Source organism: Ammodytes marinus, assembly GCF_949987685.1.
Source record: "Ammodytes marinus genome assembly, chromosome: 9".
Classification (NCBI taxonomy): domain Eukaryota; kingdom Metazoa; phylum Chordata; class Actinopteri; order Uranoscopiformes; family Ammodytidae; genus Ammodytes; species Ammodytes marinus.
In genome coordinates, this window is record NC_137213.1 from 22,702,652 (window position 1) to 22,722,287 (window position 19,636).

At 42.1% G+C, this 19,636-nt stretch overlaps 1 protein-coding gene across 1 annotated transcript in view; it reads left to right on the forward strand.

Annotated features, from left to right (window-relative positions):
- Window positions 1-995: 995 nt before the first annotated feature.
- gpr158b (G protein-coupled receptor 158b) overlaps window positions 996-19,636 on the forward strand; it is a gene marked incomplete at both ends in the record, with an annotated part of 75,108 nt that continues 56,467 nt past the window's right edge. The window contains 2 exons of the mRNA XM_080033655.1: window positions 996-1,864; window positions 12,837-12,942. Of these exons, the coding sequence (XP_079889781.1) occupies window positions 996-1,864; window positions 12,837-12,942 (975 nt within the window). The remainder of the gene's footprint in view (window positions 1,865-12,836; window positions 12,943-19,636) is intronic.

Genomic DNA, 19,636 nt, shown 5'->3' on the forward strand with positions numbered 1-19,636 from the left:
ACAATACTGTACTAAAGCCAGTATTTCATGTTGGAGTGAAAACGTGAGATATATCAGAATGATTGCCTACAGTGGCAATGCAGTTAGTAATTTTTTTTAAATGTCTGTATGCGGTTTAGAAACTGTAGACCTAATGGTTTTGGAATGAAATATTTTACAATCATATACGTGTACTGTTCAGCTGTCATACATTAGGGCAATAAGTCCTACAGCAACATACCTGCATGTACATGTTTGTCTGTTTGGTCCCTCCCTCATTCACACATCATTATCGTATTCTAATTTTAGACTCAGTATAATTGACAGGAGGCTCCCCTGTCCACTTCATCATCACCATCATCATCACATCACCCTCGCTTTTTTTCCTATACGGGCGCGCTTCTTTCATTACCGGAAAGCTCCTGCATGTCTTTCCCACGCCCCGCCCACCTCCGGCAGACTGGCAGTGACAAACAACCACACGCACCGGTGGGCGACACTCCAGGTGGCCTGTTACTGTGAGGGTTGTCATTGGGAGGGACAGAACTTCAAGAACAATTTCGCTCCGTTCCTCGTCGTCCTGCTCCTCTCTCACATGGATTTCTTCCACACGGAGTGGGAACAGACGGCTGGCACTCGGTCGTAACGTCGCCTCGTATGAATGCATGGATCGCGGACTGCTGAGGAGACAGGGTTGTTTTCCCCACACGAGTTAGGAGGCTGGGTGGGGTGCTTGCTGGACGGCTGTTTGGACGAGACAGTGGCACCGTAAAAACGCAAGAAGAAGACAATGAAAACAAAAGGATAACAAGTGGAAAGCCCTTATTCGTTTTTTTCTGTTTGATCATGGGGATGGATTCTAGGACAGTATCTGGTGGTGTGTGTTCCTTTTAAAGTGTTTCTAATTCAGTGGAGCAGTGGGAGAACGAAAGTGGCTTTGGTTATTATGCACGCCACACTTTGCAAAGTGCAAACGGTTTCTTCTCTGCGCCCGTGAAAAAAGAAATAGGAGCGACATGGCTCTCCTGATCGTCCCGCTGCTTCTACAAACAGCGCTCGTTTTGGGCACAAACTACGGTTACGTGGAGTGGTCGGATGGTGAGCGTGAAGAGAAGAACCCGCCACCAGTCTTCAGCACCCAAAACATCAACAGGGAGCCGCCCCATCACCAGCCGACTTACCACCCGCTCCTACCGGCCACAGAGCGCGCGGTGGTGGCGCACAAGATCGAGGAGGACCTGCCTAGGGTGGTGACCGCTTTCCTGCACACCGGGGACTCCTCGGCGCTCAGGCACGTCAACTGTTCCCGGAGGTACGAGCTGAGCAGCCTGCGAGGCGGCCTGCACGTCGCCTCCCACTACTCCCTGCACAGCATCTTGGACACCGTTACGCACGCTACAAACTTCCTCAACATGATTCTGCAGGCCAACAGGTCCCGCGAGCAAACCCTAAGGAGGGACATCCACTGGTACCACGCGTTGGTCCAGAGCATCCTCGAGGGGGACCCCAAAATCCACCGGGCTGTAGTGACCTTTAACGGGCCCACGCCGGGTCCCCACGTTTTCCTCCAGGCGACAAGAACCGAGAGAGAGGAGGTGGTGCTGCGGGACTTGTCCAGCTCAGCGCACCGCCAACTCAAGAGCCGGGGCCCGGAGTCCGACTGGTTCCACGAATTCAGGGACGGGAGGAGACAACTAAACATGCACAGGAGAGTGCAGGAGGCAGCGGCGGGCGCCAAGAGTGGAACTTACCTTCTGGACAAAAACCAGATCAAGTGGTCGGCGCCCTACCTGGAGTGTGAACACGGGGCGTTCGTGCCCCATTGGCTGCTCACCTTGTCTGCTGGCTTCTACGGACTAAAGAGCAACTCGGCTCCAGAGTTCAGGTGAGAGGAACAGTGTTGTGTGTGTGTGTGTGTGTGTGTGTGTGTGTGTGTGCGCGCGTGCGTGCGTGCGTGCGCGTGAGCATGTGTGTGTGTGTGTGTGTGTGTGTGTGTGTGTGTGTGTACTTCTTCAACTATTTTTGTGAGTACCAATTTCAGTTTTATATCTTAGGAGTGAGTTCATTTTTGGAAAGTGAAGAAAAGGTCCTTGCTTTGGGATAAGTCCTCAGTGCTGTTTGAGGGTGACAATGGTTTTAAAGGTGCACTATGCAATTCCAAGGGAAGGGGGATTTGTTGACATTTGCAGAGCTTTAGCCAGTTTACAAAATAAATGTACTTTACATGTAATTCTTAGTTTTTAATAATTATATCATCATAAATAAAAAAATAAAAAATTTGGAACACCTGGAACCAAACACAGGACTAGAATATTTCTGTACAAAACTGTGTGCCCTGCTGCTGTAAACAACAACAGTGAAAGTTTCAGGTAGCTTTTTAACTTCAGTGTTCCAGAGATCTGGTTTTCCTGTGAGGGAAGTGTGTGTGTGTGTGTGTGTGTGTGTGTGTGTGTGTGTGTGTGTGTGTGTGTGTGTGTGTGTGTGTGTGTGTGTGTGTGTGTGTGTGTGTGTGTGTGTGTGTGTGTGTGTGTGTGTGTGTGTGTGGGTGTGTGTGAGAGAGAGAGAGAGAGGAAGAGTCAAAACATGTCCTCAAAATGAAGTAAAACATTTTCATATTACATGTACTGTATGTAAATACACTGTATACTTGAAAAAGGGGAAACGACTATCAATCAATCAACACAAATACGTACCCTAAATTTGATTTACCCTAATGCACTGTAAGGAAGACTTAATGTAAATATGGATCCTGATCAATTGCATCCTTGATGTAAGAAACAGATGGTGCTAAAAGAGGCTTCACAGACTAAGGTAGACCTTTCTCATTTAAAATGCTCGCCTGTCAAAGCACAGCTGTGCATCTCTGCCGCTGCATCCCACCATCTAATGAACACTGCAGGCTTTGCACTGTGTGTTTGTTGGTGAAGGGAACGACACAACTTACATTTGTGTGTGTGTGTGTGTGTGTGTGTGTGTGTGTGTGTGTGTGTGTGTGTGTGTGTGTGTGTGTGTGTGTGTGTGTGTGTGTGTGTGTGTGTGTGTGTGTGTGTGGGCAGCAGTTAGTTTGATGAAATTACCCAAGGATCTCATATTTCAAGGCTCCATTCCAAAAGCGTCTGGAAAAGATCAATTAAATCATGAATAAACAATGAAAGATCACAAACTGCGATAGGAAGACACTCTAACTCCCAAGTGCACCAAAACCCTTACATCCGTCTAGTCAGAAACATATCACACACACAAACATGTCCATCTTTTTGCTATCACACACACACACACACACACACACACACACACACACACACACACACACACACACACACACACACAAGCTCAGGGCCACAGGGTGCAGTGTGTATTGTTGTCGCTCTTAGCTGTTGTTACTCTACTCTTTCACTCACTTATGTAGGGTATGTTCGGGAAAAACCTGTTAAGATAAGAGAGAGGATTCTTCCTCGGTGCCAAATACAATCCCAATTTTCAGAGCCACATTCGTACCACCACCACACTCCCACAGATACTTACACCTCCAGCTAAATGTTTAGTAAAACCTACCTTAACTGCAACTGGAGAATAAACAGAAAAACAAATGACTGTGGGTGAGTTTTTATTTGGATGATACACAAATGTTGCTCAGTGTTTTTTTTTTTTCTGCAGCACTCTGTGTCGTGCTTGTGATTTTGGGCCTCCGTCTGGCAAGCCTGTTGACGTGTCCCTGAGCTTAATGCTGCATCACTACCTGCTCCAGGGACACTCACTACACCAAGCCAGGGGCGGCTTTGGACTTTTTTTTCCCGGGAGTTGTACTGTGGCCATTGCTGGCGCTGGGTAGGGTCTGCGTGTGGCAAAGAAGAGTTCTGTATTTTGATTTGATTTGATTCAATTTATTTCAGACATATCAAACATACAAAACAAAATGAAAAGCATGGAAATACAATAAACAAAAATTATGTTTTCACAAAAAAAAAAGAAAAAAAGAAAACAAATTATCTGTATTGCTGAGATATGCCTAAAAAGGAGCAGGAAGAAGTATACACTTATTTAATCCTACCCCGTATTGAGTTACCATGGAGTCAATTTGATCAAAATCATCGTTGTGTTCAATTTTAGCTTACATAATAAACTGTGTACTGTATACTAGGGGTGGGCCCGATCCGATCCAATATTGGGTTTTGCATCTGATATGGATGTCATGTCAGAATCAGATATCGGACCGACGCCACCGATCCACGTACCAAACCAAATGCCATTTTCTGTTTCTTTTTAAATGTGATTACAATTTCATTTTAAGAGGAACAGACGGACAGCAGAGAGAGAGAGAGAGAGAGCAGAAATACTGATTTTCTTTTCCTTTTCCGAGTTCCAGATCAATGGTGTTTTTTTTCCCGAGTAGCTTATGTTATAGGGCGTTTTGTTTTGTGGATATTTATTTCTTCAGACATTCTTGCACGTGAATTTAAATATTTTCTCTACACTTTCAATGCCTTGTGAAGAAGCTGACATTCTCATTTTCTGTATTGAAACAGTTCAAAGCAGTTCAAATAAATGAGTTTGAATTTATATATTTTTTAGATTTTTTGTATATATATTTTTTCTCTTTTAAATAAGAACTGCTGAGTTGCTTAAGCCTTTATAGCGTTACACATAGCCTATAATCACCGGCAACACATTTTTATATAGTAAATGTGATATAGGATATCCCAAACCTAGATAGCGGAATCGTATCGGAACTGAAAAATAGTGAATCTCTCCACTTTATAAGATACACACTTTACTTTTGAGCTGCACTAGCTCACATTTCTGGCTATGTTGCTCTGTTTGTATCCCAAGATGACCTATTGTCCGTTTGACATATTGCCAATCATCTAAAACCAATCAACGTGCATTGATTAGGGTGATTTTTTTAATCGTGGAGAGAATTGGAGAATCTCCTTGTGTCAGTATATATATATATATATATATATATATATATATATATATATATATATATATATATATATATATATATATATTGGTTGAGCTTGAATAGCCAGTTGATTGCTTATGAATTCATTCACTGAATATATTTAATGAACCTTAATATAACGGACGCTTAGGGCAACTGACACAAGGAGATTCTCCAATTCTCTCCACGATTAAAAAAATCACCCTAATCAATGCACGTTGATTGGTTATATATATATATATATATATATATATATATATATATATATATATATATATATATATATATATAAAATCAAGAATGAACTTTCATGCCTAAAGTGAAGCACTTTGGCACTTGCCTGCAACAGTATTGATGTCGGCAGAGGGAGCCAAGGTAGGAGGGTAAACAACAATGAAGTGTTTTTTAAAGAACAAAGTGGGTCATACAGAAAGATACACTCCGTAATTGAGGATGCACCCACACTACCGGATGCATGCTGTCTTCCTCCTCACTCTGCCTCTTGGAGTGTAATTAGTTGTGTTCAACTTTTCCATGGGTTCTTCCACTCATCTCAGTCCTGTGATGACATTTCTAAAAATCGAAAATTGGTTGGCTCTCAATGATGGAGTCAATTCCACCATGTCGTTTTACTCTTTACCTCTAAGCACCCTCCCTCTCATCTCTTTCCCCCCTCTCTCACTGTCCTGCCAGGCCGAATTTCAAACTCAGCATGCATAAAGAGAGGCCATTCGTTTTAGTAAATCTAATCAAAATGTAAATGACAGCTGCAGATTCAAAGCAGAATCGTGATGTGGGGAGGCAGAGAGAGACTGTCCCAAGCCTAATGCAGAGCAGGACACTGATTGGTTTACTTTGAGTACGACTGTAAAAGGTGATGTGTTTACTTCAGGCTGGGCTAGCTGGCTAAAAGTTGCAACCACTCTGTAACATTTTGACATCTGTCAATCAGAGCTGGAATAATACTATCACTTAATTAAAAAAATAAACAAAAAAGACAACTGCAATAATAAAATAGGTGACAACACAATACATTCAACAAAGCACATAAGAAACTGAATTAAGAAAATTGTAACATGTTTATGCTGCAACAGAGTCATGTATGAGATAGTAAGTCAAAACCATGAGACACTAATATTGACTTTTGAATTTGAAAGTATAGTAGGTCAAAATTCTGATGTTCAATTCCCAAGCTACTAGCAAACTCTTGCAGGGTGGCCATGTTGGTTGGTCAGTGATCATGCCCACCCCCCCCCCCCAAGATGAATTATTATGACTTTGTTGATCCTGTAAGCATTATCCTCCGATTATCAAAATTCTAATGTGTGCCCTTACTTTGACCAAACCTACCTGCAAAACTGTAAAACAAGTTTTTATTTCAGTCAGATTTATCAACCTGGTTATCTCCCTCTATTTGGGTCTGGCTGCGTAACTGAGGAGTGTACTTGGCCAAAGCCTGTCTCCATGGTTGTTTGTTCCAATTTCCAGCGCCACCGAGAGAGAGAGAGAGAGAGAGAGAGGGAGAGCGAGAGAGAGAGAGAGAGAATGTTCATTTGAATGTTGTTGCGCCTGTAGGATGGTGGAATTAGAGATTGTTGAGCTGACTTGGTTGCTGTATGGCAGTCACATCCCTGAACAGTGTTTCACCTTATTCACTTCACACAGTGTGGAGCTGTGATGGCTCACTGCTGCATAGGCCAGCATGTTGTATTGAACGTTCAAACTGCACCAACGTCTTGCAGAGATATTTGGGTCTACAGACGGAGAGAGAAAATTTCTCGCGTTGGTGGTAATACACCACGCCAGAAGGCAGAGAACAAACTGAATGTTTAATACCGTTTCTTACGAACTTTGTATTGAAACACACACACACACACATGCTCTTTCCAGAACTATTTGACCACAGATATTCAAAGAGACTGAACTCAACTAAACCAGTGCCTTTAAAGATATGTTTGGTGATATAGTGAAAATGACACTTAGTAGCCAGTTTATTAGGTAAACCCAGCTGAAAATCATGCAGTCTGACACGACAGCTGTGCAATACATCCTACGTTCAAGTTCTAGTGTTCTGTTTTGGATGAAACTGTTTAAAAAAGGTTTTTATTCAACTGTACGACCATTTGGGAGGCTGTAGTGTTTGGTCATATGACTGGCGTTTTTAATTTTTTTTGTCCACCCCATTTAAATCAATGTGGGTCGGCTAAATACAGAAACAATTTTATGTAATGCATAACATCAAGCAGAATTGAACATGGGCATTCATTTGGAGTACCATTTTGGGGTTCTCCAAAATTCACTTTACTCCTCTGGCTTCGGTTTTGGTCTCCTGTGAAAAAAAGTGGCTAAATGCTCATCTATGCTCACCAGTTAGTCTGGACCTTTGTCTGTTTGCCGTTTAATTTCTGGGAGATTGTCTACTGGTTGTTTATCAGAGCCTTTTCACTGAAACAGCTTCTCTGGTGGTCCTACCAGAGAGATTTCAGACAGCTGAGACCACTCCACGGGCAGTTCCTGACACCACCAATAAAAAACATCAAAATATTGTCCAGTCAAGACTTGATACATGACCTTTTATCCTATAGTGTTAAAAGAGAAAAAACTGTTTAAGGATAAGGATAAATCTGAAAAACAAGCAAAGACAAAGGGTTATTTTCTACACAAAAACAATACATCAATCTTCTGTCAGGGCATCCTTAATGTCTGGCAAGAAGTAGAATAAAACCTTGTTGTGCAAGTATTTATGGTGATTTCACCCTCGCTTCTCTTTTTTACCTTTATCCCCCTCCTGTCCACCCTCATGCCCATCGCTCTAAATCTCTTCCCCACCTTTAATCTATTTCTTTCCTTCCTCCCTATTACCAATCACCCTCTCCCTGATTCCTCCACCCTCGACCTCACTTCCCCTGAGCGTCTCTCTTCCATGCTCTTTTTAATTTAATTTTCTCTCAGCCTAGTCTGCCTCCACCTCCTCCTCTTTCCCACACAACAATTTGCCTAACCTCATGCAATTTCGTCACCTTTACCCCTGTATTTCCCTTTCGCCTATGTCTCAATTCTACAACTGTCCCTATATTCTTTTCTATCGCTCAATATCCTCCCCCTCTAATTTGCTCTTCTTATAAAAATGTTTTATGTCTTTCTCCTTTCCTATTTGTAATCATTTATCCCAATCTACTGTAAAGCTATAGTGTGAAACTCTTTCATATAAATGAATGCCGGTTACGTTCAAGCCTATATGCAGGGCTGTACAGTGCGACAGTTTTGATCGCATTTGCTACTGAAATTGATCACGTGCGATGATGAATACGAATCCATTCGCATTCGTGCGACAGGTTGATAATGAGGAGAGGCTGTCTTTGAAACACAGAGGAGAGATGCACAACACTGCTTAGAGGGTTACATTAACACTGCGGGTAAATGAGTCTTAGGCAAGTAAGTTATTGAGTCCACCCTCCACTTGGCTGGTGAAAGATGTGTGCTCGGGACCTGTGCGCGATTCTAGGTATAACAACTTCACGGCTTCAACGGCAATTACCGGAAGGAGACGGCACATTACCGCAGTTAAGTTAGCGCGTGTACAAACAGAACATTTCCTGTGCGCCTTCACATTAAAAGCTTGTTACTAGCCAAACGTGAGTTGACTTTTATTTCGAAGCCGGTAAGAACAGGAAGTTAGCGCTTTTTTCTAGCTTGAAAGGCAACTCCTTCAGCTGCAGCGAACAGTCAACAGTAGCCTAGTCTATTTAAACAAAGTTTTAAATAGGCCACTGAAAAGCTACTCCCAACACATTCACAACAACCTATTTAATGTATCCTAAATTGTACCAATATGTATACTTATTTATTTAATAGGCTATGTTTAATGTTTTAAAGTTTGGTTTTAATTAACAGAAGGACATTATAATAATAATTCTGAATCAGCAAAAAATTGCAATTGGCAGGTTAGATTATTTTTTCTAAATTGCAATCAGTGCACCCTTATTAATTTTTCTACAATTATTACTGCACACACTAGGATATCATATTAATTGTGAATCTCAAATGAGACCAGGATGACAAAGTTTTCAATCATAGCCTACTTTGTGTGCTACCAAATTTATTTTTGTGCTACTGAATCTTTTTGCTTGCTAGCACCAGTGCTACCACCTAAAAAAATAAGCGTACAGCCCTGCTATATGCCAAACAAGTTCACACAAAGTTAATTAAGCCTATCCGCTCCACAAAACTCTCTATGTATGTCTCAGTATGGCAGCGTTTACAAACTGGTGAAACCACCCCTTACACTGGCGCAGGAGCTCAGAAAAATCCCAATAAGCACCCAAGAAATGTTTCAGTTGTTGATTCTACTGCTTAAATTAAAACCTGGATGTACAGCAGAACGAATAAAATCCATGCGCGATCACCCAAGGCTTACCTCACGCAACTGAAGCCTAACAGGGAAAGTTCAAATTCAGACATGTGCTCACCAGACAATCAACTCTGTTAGCCTAGCCTCAGCCGATTACCCACTCCAGACACAAAGCTCAATCCCCAACCATGCACTCCTGCTTTACAATACTAAACCACAAAAGAGCTTCCAAAATATACTAACTAGTGCACAAATTAACTGATTTAACAAAGACTAACCGGCCTCCCCAAAAACCTGTACTGCACACCTTTAATCCCAAGACTAATAAATCCCTTCAATTATTGCCCAGACTGATTTCCTCCATTATGCAAGGTTAAACCCTAACTCCTTCATCATAATACCTATAGAGTAAGCTAGATGAAGCAAGTACCAGTTTAACTACCAAAAGTTTTACACATCACTGAAATACTTACCAAATTAGTTTGACGTAGCCCTCATTAAAAGAAGCTGCTCCCAAACAAACTACCAACCTGTCCTGTGTGATTCCTCCAAACTGTTCAATTACTCAATCCAACCACTTATTGACGACCCCCCATGTCACAGCCCGGCTCTAGGGAATGACAATGAGGAAACCACACCAGAGATTAAATTTAACAAAATAATAATTTATTTAAAGAGGACCTATGATACTTTTCGACTTTTGTGACCTATAAACGTTGTTATAATGATTTATAGTCATGTTTAACCATACTAGAGTATCAAATAATTACGTACATGCGTTTCGACGTATTCCCTGCTGACCGTCTGGGGTGTCTGTGCAGAGCACTAAAAACTATGGCGGCCGGTCGAGCCGAACTTGTTCAAATTTCCGGGTAGTTTCTGTCACACTCGTGTAGTTTCTGTCATGTTTCCATGTATGGTAATGCTGCTCAGGCAAGCTCCGGCTGCATGCCCCCACCTTCCTGAAAATTTCCCGCTGCTGGAAGGAAGGTAACCAATCACATCGGAGTGGGGTTTGCAGCAGGGGGGAGGGGCGGAGAAGCTCAAAGCAGTGTGTAGAGAGAGACTGCTGTGCTTGAGGCTGAAGCCACACTGTGACGGTGTTACACATCTCCAGTGTGGAGAAACTCAATTGGCTCCTTGATGAGTCGTTCACCGACGCAGAGGTGTTTCCTTGCCGGCAGGTGCAGGTGATTGGCACGAGCGCTGAGCAATGGAGGGAAGACCGTCCAGAGAAACTGGAACCTCGTCGCTTTGCAAAGGGATCAAAGAAGTACAAGTGTCATAGATCATCCTGGTATAAAGGGATGTTTCAAAGGCGTAGGTGGATACGTGAAGGACTTAAAAGGATGAAGAAAACCAGTGAATTGAAGGAAGTGGTGGCGGATAGGCATGACTATGTTGTGAATGGACCGGAGTGGGGAGATACGGATATAGGAGAGTCTGATAGCGATAGCATGGAGACAGTCCAAGTTAACGTAATTAAGAAGGTTAAAAGAGGAGAAAATTCTGCTGGGACTAGCTCAAAAAAAGTAAAGAGTACTGGAGGCCAGGAGAGCGAAATGGAGGAGAGACCCCAAAGAGAAAGGCCTATGCCAGTGGAGTTTAAAGTTATATTGAGGTTTAGAGAGGAAGGAGGAGTTGCCTCAATGAGTCCAGTAAAACTCACAACCATATTAAAAAACCAGATTGGAGACATACATATGGCAAAAGTTTTAAGGGATGGAAATTTAATGATAATATGTAAAACTGAGGAACAATTACTACGAGCTGGTAGGGTGAAAGAGATAGGTAAGGTTAAAGTAGTGGATTCAAGCCGTGTTGAAGGAGGGAGTAAGTGGAGTAAAGGAGTGATTTGGGGGGTGCCAGTGGGAGTCTCTATGGAAGAAATCAAGTCAAATCTTAGAGGAGGAACTTTGAAAGCGGCCCGTCGAATCCTGATTACTCGAGACGGGGAGAGGAAAGACAGTGAGGGTGTCGTGCTAGATTTTGAAGAAGAAACTCTACCAAAGAATGTAACTTTAGGTTATGTGAGCTACAATATTAGAGAGTACGTCCCAAAGCCAATGAGGTGCTACAAATGTCAAAAATTTGGCCACATAGCCACAGCATGTAAAGGGAGGAGGAGGTGTGCTAATTGTGGGGGGGATCATGAATATGACCAGTGTAATCAGGAGCAGCCAAAATGTTGTAGCTGTGGGGGAAATCATAGTGTAGCATTTAGTGGATGTGAAGTTATGAAGAGAGAGATGGAGATACTACAAATTAGAGTTAAAAATAAAATCACATACGCAGAAGCAGTGAAGGTGGTGAGGCAGAGAGAAGGAATGGCTGAGAGAAGCAGTACAGAACACCAGGAGAGAAGCAGGGAAGGTAATCAGGATAGGGCTGCAAATGAAACAGAGCAAGGAAAGGAGGGGAGGGTGGTTGTTGACTTAAAAAAGCTAGTTACGTTCATAGCAGGGGTAGTCAATGCTACAATGGAGGTAAAATCCAAGACAGAGAGGATACAAATCATTGTCAAAGCAGCAGTTCAGCACCTAGATATTACTGGGTTAACATGGGAGGAGGTGAGGAATGATCTCAGCGGGCAAGCAAGTCAGGAACAAGCAGGAGTCAGTCAGGCACGTCATTATGGATTGCAGGGAATACACACAAGTACGGGAAACATTAAAAGGGGAACTAAGGGAAATGGGAATTGGGGAGTTTAGTTTAAAAAGTTTATTTGAAGAGGGGGGAGGGAAATTATTTAAATATTTGAGGGTGACAGGATTGATGGGGAGAATTTAGTTAGAGGGGTAGTTAACTCCGGTTCACACTCCAACATAGTAGATGGCGGTAATGCGACCTGAAGCTGGTTGCCGTCCGCCAAAAAAAAAAAAAAAAAAAAAAAAAAAAAACCCAAAAAGAAGAAAAAGAAGAAGACTGCTGTGCTCGCTAGGGTAAGAGGAAGAGTGTCCCGAAAATCTACATAGTTTTTTGTGATGTGATTCGTGTCAGGTTGCTCTATAGCAGTTTTTAACAAGAAATTAAGACCAGAAAAGTAGTATAATAGGATCTCTTTAAACAAAGTTTAAAGTAAGTTACTAAGTGGTGCATGAATGTCAGTAATCAGTAATGGGTGCTGTGTCTGTGTGAGTGGTGAGTGTAATGTATGTGCAAAACAAAACTAACTAAGCAAATCCAAACCAAACCAAACCAAACCAACGCAAAGCAAAACAAACCATACATCAAGGAAGGGAGACCTAAGTGGCTGATTCCTGCAGCTTATATAGCTGAGGAGATCAGCCAGCATGGGTGTTTGTAATTAGCGATCATCTCCTGGAAGCCTGCCAATCAGGAGGTGCCAGGAGCTGTCACAACGTGCTGACAGTGTTGTAATTACTCAGAATTCCTCGTGGGGGCGACAGAAGTTAGCTTTAATTAGTTACTTTAATTATTTGCCTCAATGATAACGTATATCATTCCCATTTTATCTCTTCTCCCTTGGACCACCTTCTCTCATGATTTTGCCCTCACTATTTCCTGTAACTAATTTCCTCCCTTGTGTCTCTCTGTCAGGGGTGTGGTCCGTGTGGATGTGAACCTGCAGGACGTGGACATTGACCAGTGCTCCACCAGTGGCTGGTTCGCTGGGACTCACCGCTGTAATGACACCAGTATGGAAGTGAGTCTGTTCCTAAATATATTGGTGGTCTTTAATCACAATGCTGTCTTTTTGCGTCACGTACCTATTTTGTCATACTGACGTGTCAAAGTAAACTTATTTCATTTTTTACATGCAACCATCTGTTCAGCATTCCCCTGCAACACTGCATGTGATCAAAGCAAATGGTTGCATGAAGCAAAACATTAATAGTTAACAGTGCAGATTTTCAGATTTGAAAGAGCATTTATTTTTTTGGGACATTAGTGTTGTTCACCATTTCATCTCACAACCATGTTCCTTATCAAAGAGAGAGTTACTGACTGGGTAACAGAGTTTACAATCTGGCAGTGTCTGGAAGGTAGGGCTGGGTATATGAAGAGCAGTTGATTGTTGATTGATGGCAGCTGTGAATGCTGGTAACTGACTCCAGCACACCTGACTCCAACCCTGCAATTACACCAGAACACAGACAAGGGTAAAGGGGAAAAAACAACACAAGGGCTTGAGGCCCAAGCAGGATCATGACAGCTCTCTGGTTGAGAGCACCAGCTAATTGCCCGAAACTTAAAAGAGTAAAGCTGTCGGTTCATTCGGCCACAGGGAATACAATATAATATTAATGCAACGCTCCAAAGGACTGAAGTTTGACTAAACTATCTACAGCCATGCAAGTGGCGTTGTGAGGCTGTAATGAATGCTAACAAAGTATACATACATGCTCACAATGACAGTGCTAACCTTTCAGATTTTTCGCTGGTGTATTGTTTTTAATGGAAACAAACTGAGTTACGCAGCATGATAATTAGCCTAATAAGTCCTGAACAATCAATACAGTTTAATGCAGATGACTTGAATACAAAATACAAGTTCGATATTAAGTACAGTTGTACAACATAAAAATAAGATTCTTAACTAAAAACATTCACAATTTCCGATGGAGTCCAACTTCAAACTCTTAACAACAGCCTTAAATTCGTTTAGAGTTACTAGGTCCTGAAGCTTAAGCTGCTTTTGCAGGTTATTCCATGACGACGGCGCAAAAAACTTAAGCTGTTTTACCCAGCTCTGTACGAGCTTGAGGAACAGTCATGAGCACCATGTCCTGAGACCTTAACGCATGGGGGACACATTTTCTGGACATATACGATGACAAATAACAAGGGAGTTTACCTAAGATCGCCTTGTAAATAAAAACATACAAGTGACTAAGTCGTCTCATAAAAAGAGAAGGCCAGTTTACTCTTGAGTATAGTGTACAGTGATGGGTTAAGGCTCTGCTGTTTGTAATGAACCTCAAGGCTCCATGGTATACAGTGTCCAACATATGTAGACGGTGAGCTGATGCATTCATGTTCAACAGATCACCATAATCAAGAACCGGCAAGAAGGTAGCTTCGACTAATCGTCGTCTGGCCTCGAGAGAGAAACATGACTTAATCCTAAAGTAAAAACCTAACTTTAGTTTCAGTTTTTTCACCAGGTTTTGTATGTGAGTTTTAAACGAGATGTGGTCATCAATCAGTGTTTCCCCTAGAATTTTTTTTAGGCCCGGTGGTAAGAGCTGATAAAGAGTATGCGTGCCGCGTGCGTACCAAATTTCTAGAAGAAATTGACCAAAACGAACCCCATTTGGGATGAGCCTCTTTTGACAGCCTGTTAAAAATGAGGGCATAGGGTTATGCTTTCACATTCAGTACGTTTGTACATGTGGTGTTTCTCACAGGATTTTTAGATCCTGCTGGGTGAGAATGGACATTCTAGGGTCTGGGGGCATCCCCCTGCAGAAGAAACCTTATCCTTTTTAAAGTTAAATGCATCAATCTGGTGCACTTTGAGAGGCGAAATCTGATTAATTCTGTGCTCTGTAAACAACATATGCCCTGCCTATAACTATTTTCTGTAATAATTTGGAGACACAAGCCACGTAAACTATTGAAGAAAAACACATGGATTTCAATAAAAAAACAATAAACACTAAGATCTAATATAGACAGGTCCTGTTTAGACTCATTTCTGGAATAATCTGAATCACCTCACCTTGAAGCTAGCCTATTGAAAAATGTTCCTTATTTTTTTTTAATGCAAATAGCCTTGTTGAAAATAAATGAATTAACATAGGCTACACATCATGATTAGCCTATCAACATGTGTGCTACATAAGGCAAATTCCCTATTCCGACCATTATATTTCATCTAGCCTATTTCTCAATTTAAAACATACAAATAAAGTAGCATTGAAAATACAAAAACATAAAGCTTGTAGGCCTACAATAGCCTGCTGTTTTCAAGATAACTTGACAGTTAAAACAATAAATAAATTAATGTCCCTTGAAAATAAATGAATGCTTTTCTGAGAATGTCAAAGGCAGTAGCAGTGTGGCACTTCGGTAAACTTACTGAAACGAGTCCATGCCGTTTTTTTCAGCGCTGTCTCAGCTGTTGATACAGATTGGTTGTGTTGCCACGGCGACGTAGCGATTTTAACTTTCTAAACTTTGCGCAGCACTTTTTCCTGTTCAACGTCCCTGTTACTGAGTCCTTAGTATCTCCATAGAGCAGGCGCTGGTTTTATTTTCGCCACTAGTTCAACGTTTGCTTGCTAGTCATGCTCCTGCTCATTGTCTTCCGTGTTTTAACAAGTGCGCACCCGCACCGAATACACACGCGCATCGCGCCGCGCGCAGACACACATACACACACGCAGACACACAGATCAGCTGATGGGATGATCAAACGAGAGGTTGTAAAGACAGGCGCACACGAGGGGTAGACCGACAGTGCCGCGCAGACGCTCGCATATTATTATTACGGAATCAATGAAAAATTGATAATCATTTTTTTTTTTTTATTATTATTTTTTTTTAAAGTTAGGCTGCTGTTGGCCTGGCCGGGGGTCCCGTTGGCCTGGCGGCCCCGCCAGGCCTGTACAATGGTAGGGGAAACACTGCATCAATCATAAATCCCAAGTATTTGTAAGTAGGGGAGAACGGGGTAAGTAGGCACACTTTTTACTCTAGTGAGAATTGCTCATCACCTAAACATCTTTCAATAGTCATTCCTACATTAAATTGAAGCTTAAGGTGTTGGTTTGAAATGCGTACCCCTCACTTTTTCTATCTTATTGTAATAAAGAAGAAATTAATCATCAAAGACACCCTTACACATTGTGACAACCAGCCCATCAAGGGGTCAGTTGTCAAACACTATGGGGTTGTTTGTCACAATGTTATCTTAATGGGAATAATCTTAAAAAGAAGGCAAGAAAGTAGAACTAAATTTGAAAGTTTAATTGCATTGTCAAGTTGACAAATAGGCCTACATAACTTACTGTAGCCTTGGCAGCTGGTCTAGCTTGGGATGCACTGGGTTGTTTTGATTTTGTTGTCCTTTTTTCTTTTGCATGCTAGCTGCCTTTTCCTGCTCTATGCTCTCCTTCTCTGGGGTGTCAGTGAGGATACAGCTTGACAATTTATTTTTGTTATTGGGTTCCTTTTCTGGCTGCAGCCTTGAGGTAACATGTGACAACCAACCCCCCAAAAATGTGACGACCAACCCCAACTTGAATTTCTTGCTAGCATCAAGGCCAACAACCATCTGACAACTAATTAGCTTGCTAACCACAATCTAAACTATAGTTTACCCTTCACACTTTGTATGGGTAACAAGTGTTTTGTTATAAACCCATTGTGTAAAAGCCTAGACGAAAAATACTGAGGAGCTAAATATTTTCAATTTGACATGAAAAACACAAACACTCGTCTCACCTCAAATTCAGCAGTCTAACTCCAAGGAAGACTATGTAGGTGGCTGTGTCTGAAATCGCGCACTTACGTAAGTGCACTTACATTGAGTGCACTTTATTATCCCTACAGTACACTTACTTATAGACGCAGTGCTCTCATTTCTACAGTGCACTGTCCAAACTGCCGTCGCGCACCTACCGGAAATGACTTTGCATTTTGACGGTTCTTCTTCGGTGGTATTTTTTTCTGCTTGCGTTACCGATAGCCAAAACAGGCACATTAGTCGCGGAAAAACTAAAACAATATATAATTTAACTTTTGTGGAGCGCGTCCGTCTCCACGGTTGCTTCAAGCTCCTCTATTTTGATTAGAATGTCCCGTCCTCTCCGTTACGTAGGCAAGATGGCGGCCGTTGAGTGTGGAAAGTGTCCATCGCTCCACACTCAAGTTTTAGACCGTTTTGAGTGCACGACAGAGGAACTTACAGTGCACTTCATTTTGGCACACTCTCCGGTTTTGCGCAAAGTGCACTCAAAAAAGTAAGTGTAAGTACAGAAGTGCGCGATTTCAGACACAGCTGATCCCAATTCTGGATATTTACATACCAAAATTTCACAGACAGCGCCTTCTGGTTCCGAGATATAACGATTGTGACAACCAACCCGTGTGACAAATTACCCCCGTTCTCCCCTAGTTACAACCTCAACTCAACCTCAACTATGCTTACATGACAATGCTGATTTTCACCAGGTATAATGTTTTTCTTTTGAACCATCTGAGTTTAGCATGTGCAAAAAATCAAACAATACAATTTAGGTTGACGAGAGTAGCTAACAGTTTTTCAGGTATTTGGTCACAAACCAAGTTTTGGACAAATGAAAATTGACTCGATGGCAGCACTAGATGAGAAGTTGAGCAATCATTTCATTTATAACTATACATCATTAGGGGAATGCGCTGGACATAAGGTCAGAGGATCACCGAAGTGTTTTGGGTTCATCGTCTGGTTACTATGGATATCCTTCCCAAAAATTATTGCAGTCATCCAATAGTTGTTGTTGAGACATTTCACTAGAAAAAATAACCATGTCAACTTTGTGGTGGCGCTGCGGGAAAAGTAAAGGGGCCAGCAGTATGAGTAGACTTGATCTTCTAGGGACCATAAATGCCTGTACAGAATTGTGAGAAGGGCAAGCCATTCAAGGAAGTGAAAAGCCTGGACCAAATAATTGGAGCATACACACTGACAACGCCATTCATAGAGCCAAGGATTTTTGTCATCATTGCATGGAAAATTGATAGCAACGGTGGTATGTGTGTGTAAGTGCCCTGTCCATAATATAGTGTTATTACCTGTGCGACTGGCAGCAACCATACATAAGGTTTGTATCTCTTAGTGCTTCTATGTGTATATGTGCGTCAGTGTGTTTGGCACATCTGTGAGTTTGCTGCCTTTTCTTGGGTCAGTACCAATGCATTAGCTATGTGTGATACATTGCAGGAAGCCTATCTGACTCCAGCAGGGGGGAGAGTAGCTGCTGGGGCTTGCATGCCATGTCGCTGTGGCCATATGATGTATAATAAATGCAGTGTAATGTATTGCAGCAAGATGTGGTGAATAATTGACCGTACTCTTTGTCTGTGTACCTACCTCCGCCCTCTCTGTCTATCATTGGGTGAAAAGTACAGAAGGGACAAGGGAGGGCGCCATGTTTGTTTGATCCGATGCACGGTTTTCTCAGCATTTTTTCGTCTTTACGAGTGACTCTCTTTTGGGCTGCTGTCTGTTAAAATCTGATTGGAACTGACTGTAGCGGAGTCGTTCAACTCAAATCTGTATTGAGTGTTTGTGTGTGTGTTGCAGGCTTACAGAAAAGTAGCAGAGGCTGTACTTGCGTCGGAGTAACACTCTTTTACTTTACCGAAACAAGAAGAATATATTCCAATACAGTGTGCCAGCGTCCTACTCTCTCATGCTGTCTGCATGGCTGCGAGCATCTACTACGTTAAACTTCTTCTTCTACGACAGTAATAATAACACATCAACAACAGTTTTCTTCTTCTACTCAAAACCTCCTCAGTAATACAATAGATTCGCCTAGTGGCGGAACTTGACATTACACCTTATAATGTATTAACCGGCATGAAACAGTAACACAATCATGCATTTATAGAACATATATTAAATCACTTGAGCTCTGCTTTAACTGTATAGAATGCCCACAATAACTAAATGAATACTCTTTTGACCATGTAAACCTATACCTCTACACTCTCCCCCACTTTAAATAATGTCGTCCCGACATCTTAGTATACCTTCTTGCCTTTCACACAAATACAGCGACATGCATAACATTGAATGGTAATATTTAGGTTATAACCTTGTTTATGAGCTACCTAGACTACCTGCACTGTAGTCAGGGATACTCCTGATGTCATCAGTCTTCGTACTCAAACACATACATAGTTAATGCATATTACACATCCCTGAATTCCCACATTTGGTTGAGTAATCTCTTTTCTCCATAACCCATACCCAACACACACAACACATCAATCAGCCAACCGTCTGTGTTACCTACTACAAAATAAACACAAGGCACATCATGGTATAATTTTAAAAAAAGGTAAGGAGTGTCTTTTCGGTTTACAAAGTCCCTTTTAGTTCACTACCAGGGCCGCCAGTAGCCTTTTACATCCATCCCCTGAGTGGAAACTATTCGTTCTGTGAAGTGTGGCTGGCCAAGTGGATCATAAGTCAGTGTTTGGGGTTGCCTCCTTTGTCTCTTTGGATACGGGTCCCGCAGCTCAGTCTCCATAATTTCCTCCTCTGAGCTCACCTCATCGTCACCAGCAGCCTCCTCTGCGCTGTCGGCCAAAGCTGTGGTGTAGGCCTGTTCGTCTTCAACAAGATGAGGCTCACACACTTCTGGGACAGCCTCTTCGGCTTGTGGATGGAACTGCTCAGC